Here is an 8,561-nt window from a genome sequence, read left to right as displayed (position 1 = left end):
TGATGGTATTAGAACATTGTTGTGGACTTTCATAAAATCATTTCAAGCTCTACCATATGTTGCACTTTTGATTGTGATGCTGTTCTTCATTTATGCAGTCATTGGGATGCAGGTAATAGTTTCAATCATTATTATAATGAAATTATTTTTTTTTATTTATGAGTACATACATTTTAAATATTATGGAATAAAATATGTTGTGACAGATTTTTGGGAGAATAGCAAAAGACACTGAAGATTCTGCAATCCATAGAAACAATCATTTCCAGACATTTCCTCAAGCAGTTCTAATTCTTTTCCGATCTGCTACCGGTAAATTGATTAATTAGTTTATAATTTTACGTCATGCCTTAAAATATGAAGAAAATTAATTATTTCTTAAATAGGTGAAGCTTGGCAAGATATAATGATGTCATGTGCTTACCGACCGAACGAAGTTTTCTGCGATAACGAGGCTGATAAAACTGATGATAATTGCTGTGGCTCTGACTTTGCTTTTCCATATTTTATTTCATTTTATGTGCTGTGTTCATTTTTGATCATCAATTTGTTTGTCGCAGTTATAATGGATAACTTTGATTATTTAACAAGAGATTGGTCTATACTTGGACCCCATCATTTAGACGAGTTTATAAGGTTGTGGAGTGAATATGATCCCGACGCCAAAGGTAGAATAAAGCATCTGGACGTAGTAACTCTGTTGAGAAAGATTTCACCCCCTTTGGGATTTGGTAAACTATGTCCACATCGAGTCGCGTGTAAGGTACTTAATTTTAATTATTGTCAGTATCTAAACTAATTATAACTCATTATTCAATAATCAATATTAACTGGAATATGACACAAATATTTTTAAATCAATATTTAGAGACTGGTTTCAATGAACATGCCATTAAACAGTGATGGCACAGTTTTGTTTAATGCAACATTGTTTGCTGTTGTTAGAACATCATTACACATTAAATCTGAAGGCAACATTGATGATGCCAATGCAGAATTAAGAGCCGTCATCAAAAAAATTTGGAAACGAACCAGTCCAAAACTATTAGATCAAGTTGTGCCACCTCCAGGAGGTACAGCGTTTTTAACTTTGTTATAATCGTTTTCAATATTTATTACCAAAATGTTATTATAATAGTGGATGACGAAGTCACTGTGGGCAAATTCTATGCACATCTGATCAAGATTATTTCCGACGATTTAAAAACGAAAAGAACAGAACTCAAGGAAGGCGATAAGAAGCTCGTAATACTGTTACTCTCCAGGTAGACATTGCTAAATATGGAAAATGTATAATTGTATTTTACACTGAGCAAACATTATTTTTATAGGCTGGCTTACGAACTTTGCATGATGCTGGTCTGAAATCAAACGGGCTATATCTGGAAACCTTGATGAACTAATCGACGATAATCCGGAACCATCACATAGGGTATTTATTCTAATCATACATATCAATAGTTAATGCATTTTAAAATACAGTTCTAAAATCGTTTATAAATTTGAAGAGAAATCATACGCTCTTTGGCAGCGTTTGGTCATCGATGAGACGTAGGACGGGCAGTTTGAGACGGTCATTTAGAGTAAGCAATACTCATTCGAAAAAGAAGCATGTAAGCTACGCACTTGATAGACTGTGATTTCGGTTTTTGATCAAACATGATATAAAACTAACAGTTTTTATGTTTTCTTACTAATTACAGTTACTAAATATATGCGCGTAGTTAAAATTTTTAGGCTTAAAGTTGAAAGTTAGGTTCTGAAGTAGTTGTTACTGTTGCTAGTGAACTAACAATATAATAGCATTCATATAATAATATTATATATTGATACATTCGGCAGTTGAATAAGCTTAATAATATATAATATTATACTGTATAGTTATAAAATGCTTGATAGTTACATTTGGAATAGATTTTAGATCCTACACATACGCATCTAACTCTACTGCATTTACTAAATCGACTAATTGTGTGAATAATAAAAATTATTCAAATATTCCTAATTTATCATTTAATAATAATATAGGTAAAAGTAGAAATTGTTTGTAGTATGTTCCATTGAACTACAATTTTAAAAAGCACAGTTTTTATTATAGGTGCTATTATGATAACCTATCTATTTGAATACATTTAAAAGTTTAAATTATGGAAAAAAACATGATTTAACGAGCTATATAATTAGTTACCTATATCCACCTATATGAAATATTTATGTTGATTTACTTTACGAATTTTTAGTAAATAATCAATAGTGTCTACTACAAAATTAGTCAACAAATTACTTAAAATATTAATTTAATAATTTATGATTTTTCACTAACCTGATTTATATAACAATAAAAAGTACCATTATTAATTTTAAATTATTAACCTAAATTAAAATCAACTTAATTATTTTTAATACAGACTTAAATAATTGATACCTACCATAAACCTATCCATGTTCATTTATAGGTACATCCCTACAAATAAACAATTATAGTACGTATTTAGATTCAAAATAGATGAATTATAATATTACACGTATCCACTGAATTAGTTTAAAAATGCAAATTATGAAAATATACAAAATGTCCAATTATAACAACTCAGATACCCACAAATAGAAATAGATTTTATTCTTATATCATTTGTGCGTATTATGTGCATTAATTAAAAATATAAAACAAATTTATGAATGTCTTCAAATATACTAGGTAGTGATTATTATTGTTGAACTAAAAAACTAATAGTTTGTTACGTATCTAAAATTTATACTAACCCCCGGTGTCCAATATGGAACATATTGTTTGTTTATTTTTAAATATATAATATTATAATATTTATATAACTACCTTATTATTTTCTAATATCACAGAAATTATACATTTTTTCAGAAAAATTACTTACAAGTATCAGGAAGAAATGTGACAAAGGTATTTTCTATGATCTATATTATAATACTATTAATTTAATGTTAACGTTATCTTATTTATATATTGATTGACCAAAAAAAAAATAAAAATAATTGCCCGCGGGTTATTCTACTCTAGCTGTCTCCGTCGAGTTCAATCGAAGTAGATTATTTACCGGGCAGCTATGCAAAACAGCGGCGAGATACCAAAATTCAAAATGGATCTGTTTCACTACATAGGTAAAATGTTATTCAAATTCATAATATAATACGATTTTATAATACAAAATATATTAAAAGCCAGTAGGTAGGATATTAAATGTTATGATAATAGGTACTAATTTCCAGTGTGGTAATGGATTTTTCTAAACGTAAGTAGGTGACCCTACTAAAATGTAAATACTTCTGTTTACACTTATTATATCTATATATTCGTGTAGCCGTGTAGGTACCAGCTACTATCGTTAATTAATTTAAGTTAAAAGTATTTAACAGACATAATAACAGTATTTCTTTCTGAATTTTATGAGTTACTTACTTGACATTTAATCTGTATTTATATTAAATGTAAATATTAATGCGGTTTTATTTACTTAACTTATATTCTAAATATAAAATTAAATAAATGATAGTCAATAATAGTCAGGACATCAATTAAAATATTACTTTTATATATTTAGTTAAATGTTTTTAAGGAATATTTGAGTATTCAGCAATGCTTCTAAATAAATTGAATACACAGACTCGATACATAATATAATAATATATACATTTCACAGGACCAAAACTCAGTACCATCCAATGTTTAAAATGCTGACGCATTTCAAAGTGGTTTCTATATTTACGTTTTAAATTCAAACGAGGCTATATATAATATGTACCTACTAAGTTTCTGAAGTTTCTCATAATTATTTAAACGGAGTTCTTAATAATTAATAATAAATGGATCCAGAGCTACAGACCTACGTATTTATCATACTAAAAGATATAATATTTTGTTAACGACGCGTCCGAATAATGAATAATGAATGGAGAAAACAAAACAAATACTCTATATTAATGTTAATGTTTTGTATTAACTTTTACAATATTCTTACTATTGAAAATATCAATATGATTACCTATAATATATTTCTGAGCTCATTCAATTTTGAACAGGTTATTTATCAATTATTTGTATAGCGTTTTTGAAATATTAGTAGGTATAGGTAGACATAAATTCAGATTAGCTGTATAATACAGTTATCTGAATAATGTTGACCTGAGATTACGTCTAACAAAATACGATCTCATAATAAACCAATTTAGATATTAAATAATAAAATATTAATAATAAGATAATAATAAGATATTCAACAAAATAAAGCAATTTTTACATATTTAAACATAAAATCTTATTAATCTATATTACAGAATTACAATACGGGTTTTATAAAATAAAAATGTATTCTGCTTGCCTAATTACCAATAAAATATGTCTATCTTATTTTTAAAACTATTTAAATGTATGCAAGACAACTTGATGAATAATATTCTGGGATATGTTTAAAATTATATGTTTCTAACAAACATTGTTAAAAATAAAACTAAGGACATACATTTGTTACATAGTATAATACAAGGGTCGGCAATGGGCGTCCGAAAATAAATCGATTAGAATTCGATCCAAAGTCAAACGGACTATACGGAGAGAAAATAAATGGACCGCCTAAAATAGTTTGTTTTAATTGCCTTAATGCTGATTTATTTGTCATTATTTTTCACTGTATACAGAACAGCATGCTAAACAAAAAGGTTTTCTGGACCTCAAAAAGTTTTTTCAAATCTTCCGGTCCCCTAGAAACTAATTGCCGACCCCTGGTATATTAGGTTATAGGCAATAAATAGGTGTATTAAAATATCGATGATGCGATATAAACCATGATCGCTAGATATATTATTAAGTTTAAGAGACACTCTCAATTCTCTTAACCAAAGGCACTTTTGTCTTTTAGCCAAAACAAATAATGAGTATGATGTACAAATGACGCAAGATTATATATGTATGTATATTTCAGACGTTTACCCGTTCAAATGCGTAATTTTAATGGTAAGAAAAATGCTGTTTTTTAGGGATCACAATAACATTAACATACACTTAACTCGGAACAAGTGATTCTTCTTTGATTTTTACTTTATGTAGTTACATAAACAAATAACAAATGTATATTAAATGCTTTCATTGTTATATTTTCATTATTAACGTATTGCCGTTATGGTAATTAACCAAACTTGTTTTATCGTATGAAAAGCAAAAGATATAACATGATTTACACTACCTATATACTATCTATATATATATACCTAGATATAATTTACATTATGCTTAACACTATATTCACTATAATAATTTAATAATTTATTCTTTTTCGGTTGCGGTTATATACGGTTCGATAAAATTCGTATATAAATACTTCATTATACCAAACTAGGTATAGTGTAACTACGACTGTACCTACTTCTTGTTTAAAATATACCTTCTTTTAATTACATCGGTTTTCAAAACTGAATATTATGTTCTTTGGCTGTCTACATTTAATTAGTATATAGACATAGGCGCGGTTATAGCAGCTTGTATTATGTACTATATATATTATACGTATAAATAATATTATGTAATACGCGTAACAGCCTTATAGCTTTAATATTAGTAACTATTATTATTGATATCGGTTTTTTGTTTTTGCACCATATACATACCTATATTTCATTGTTATTATAATAATGACATGGACATAACATATTATGTATTTTATCTAATATTATAATAAATACCTACTGAATGATGATGCACGCAACGCTAACATTGACATTTCTGTTGCTTTTATTTTGAAACGCTATCATTAGAGGATATTCCTATAACCACGATTGGCTAAACAGAAGCCCCGAAACCGATGATAACATATCAAACTTCAGCGGAGATAACGTATACGTGCCCATGCGAAAACGTAACACTGCTAGATTGGTATACGACCAAAATAACCAGCGAACTGTGCATCTTATGCATCGCGCTTCATTTCATTTCAAAGGTATAACTAATCACATTTTTACTGCGCTTCCATGTAGTTTGATTAAAACAAAATGTATACATATTCTCGTTACAAAATTATAATATATAATATTAATAATTAATAATATAGTAATAATTAAGTAAGTATACACATTTTAAAGGCTTTTAAAATCGTTGATAAATTACGATGTATAGTAATAATATTTTTTACATAATATTATTTTACTGTACGCACGAAAAATATATTATTACTATATTAATATATTTATCTTAAATCGATTAAAGTTATTTAAGTACCTACCTATTATAAGTCGTGATTTAAATCTATGAACATTTCATACATTTTTTTAATTTTTAACGTATTGACACGAATCACTATTATCGCGTTGAATATTTTCGGTTTAAAAAATGTGTCAAATTTTCTTTTTTATTAAAAGCCTTTTATTGTACGTGCCTATTTTAATACCTTGATTTCAATCGTGAACTACGAGAATTAGTTCGTGGTTACAATCATTTTAATACACTTTCGATTGATTTAATATATAGATAGTAAAGAAGAAATGAACGGAGCCATGTCCCTAACCAGGTTATCACATTCTGTACCTGGAAGCCCCATAGATGATAGACTGAATTCAACCGAAGTTATTGGCTCTGCAGAAAGCCTCGTTGGACGGGTATTATATTTAAACTATTTATCAGGCTGCAATAATTTTTACTTTTAAGGAAATATAAAATATATGTATAAGTATAAAAATCATTATGTAATATTTATATTATTATTTAGAATTTTTAAACAATATTTATTTGCAATATTTTTTACTTTTCGTTAATTTAAAAAGTTTAATTAATTAATTAAAATTTAAAATTAACATCTGACAGTTAGTTAAAATAATATATAAAACGGATTTATATCGTATAAAAATGTGTATAGCAAAATCTGTCTATTAAATTTTCTACTAAAAATATTTAAAATTCACATGTTTATATTTAATATAACTGAATTTTCTATTGGTAAAAACATTGTTGTTTTATACGTATTTCTGTAAAAAAAATATATGAAATTAAATGTTTGTGGGGGTAAATTAAAACGTGTAATATTGTGCGTCTGTGCCTATAGAATGCAGTGTACACTTAGTATAGTGTCTACATTTGTGAAATTATCAAGAATTGCTGTTATAAATATTTAAATTTACAAACCTTATATACACGTAAGTCCGTACTAGTATGTCAATTTTGAGTTTGTACGTTTTCACAACCCATTTAATATTTATAATATATGTTGTCATCGAAAAATTACAATACCTATCAGAATCAGTTAGTCGATTGTGTGCTATCACACTATATTTTGTGTACATTTCTGACACTTTTCTTAACGTTGTTTCTAAAAACAATTATTAAGTGATAAACTATAGGACTTATTTTTTACTAGTAAGCTTAAATAGTTATTTTTTTATGAAGTACCTATTTGTTATATATGGTTTGGCATACTCAGTATAAGTCATTACTCATTACGTATTAATTTTTGATATTTGGTTTATATATAAATACATATAGATATTGGCGGAGCAAGGCCTTGGCAAATACTGTGACGAAGTGTTTGTGCAGAACACGTCCAAAGAATTACGCGAAGCTTTAAATATGACTAGAGAGGAAATGGATTCTGCTGCACATCAATTACTCGCCAGAGAACAACATGGCCGCCCCATATCCTTCCACGAAGAAGACAGTAATTTTGTCTAAGATATTTTTCCTTCCTATAAGTTTATAAATTATAATTATAATAATTAATAACATTAATATAATAATAATTATTATCATTATTCAATCCTCCGAGTCCAATTCAAGTGCCTCACAATATAATTTTATCGGTGTTATTCGGCATGTGTGCCTAGTCATAAAGTTTATTTATATTATTATACTTTGAATTTAGTTATTTTATTTACACATTAAGATTTTATCGATAAACGTTTTTCCATGTTAACTAATTATGTATATAATTAATTTTTATTAGACGTTATACTAGCTTATATTTTTTGCTTAGTCAATACATATGATATATTTAATTTTTTGGTGCTGAAATTTTACGGTAATTATATAAATGCTATGTTATATTATATTACATTTTATCATATTATATTATATTTATGTTGCAGCTATATTTTGTGTTATTTTTTTCTGGTTTTATCAAATAAGTAGTCAATTTATAAAATATACAATATTATCTATTAACAGATTTACGAAGAATTTATAGATAGGTATACCTACTTAGTTTTGTAAACTCAACGGCACAACAACTACAGAAACATTTCAGAACCATTGAAAAATCATTATTTTTATAATTTGATACAATGTTGAATACAATGTTTGGACCCATAAATATATTATATAATGTACAAATGTTATTATTCATTTAAAAACTTTGTTTAAATACCTGTTGTGGTATCACAAAATTCAAAATTAAATTAAAATATTGAAATATCATTATGATCTACAACCAGTGCTGTATAAAGATACAAATTTTAATATTTTTTTTTAATATCTAGATAAAGTTAAAGGGTAATTGGTAGAATAGTTATCTCAGAATGTTCTCAGTAATTTTTATTATTCAAATAACGTT

General features: G+C 26.8%; 1 protein-coding gene across 3 annotated transcripts; it reads left to right on the top strand.

Moving 5' to 3' along the window:
* The first annotated feature begins 1,232 nt into the window (after window positions 1–1,232).
* Window positions 1,233–8,100, top strand: LOC107884591. 3 transcript variants are annotated; one of them, XM_016807017.2, is made up of 8 exons: window positions 1,233–1,265; window positions 1,332–1,432; window positions 1,509–1,583; window positions 2,879–2,917; window positions 3,035–3,135; window positions 5,782–5,963; window positions 6,491–6,618; window positions 7,499–8,100. In XM_016807017.2, the coding sequence occupies exons 3-8, from the start codon at window positions 1,545–1,547 to the stop codon at window positions 7,682–7,684; spliced, it is 675 nt and encodes a 224-aa protein (XP_016662506.1). In that variant the 5' UTR covers window positions 1,233–1,265; window positions 1,332–1,432; window positions 1,509–1,544; the 3' UTR covers window positions 7,685–8,100. The 3 variants fall into 3 exon arrangements, with proteins under 3 accessions (XP_016662506.1, XP_016662505.1, XP_016662507.1); XM_016807016.2 differs by having other exon boundaries at window positions 1,509–1,613; XM_016807018.2 differs by lacking the exon at window positions 5,782–5,963 and adding an exon at window positions 4,953–4,984 and having other exon boundaries at window positions 1,509–1,613.
* Window positions 8,101–8,561: the final 461 nt, after the last annotated feature.

Source organism: Acyrthosiphon pisum, chromosome X (assembly GCF_005508785.2).
Source record: "Acyrthosiphon pisum isolate AL4f chromosome X, pea_aphid_22Mar2018_4r6ur, whole genome shotgun sequence".
Lineage (NCBI taxonomy): Eukaryota > Metazoa > Arthropoda > Insecta > Hemiptera > Aphididae > Acyrthosiphon > Acyrthosiphon pisum.
Note: the sequence above shows the minus strand (reverse complement) of the source record. Positions and strands in the feature narration are given on the sequence as shown.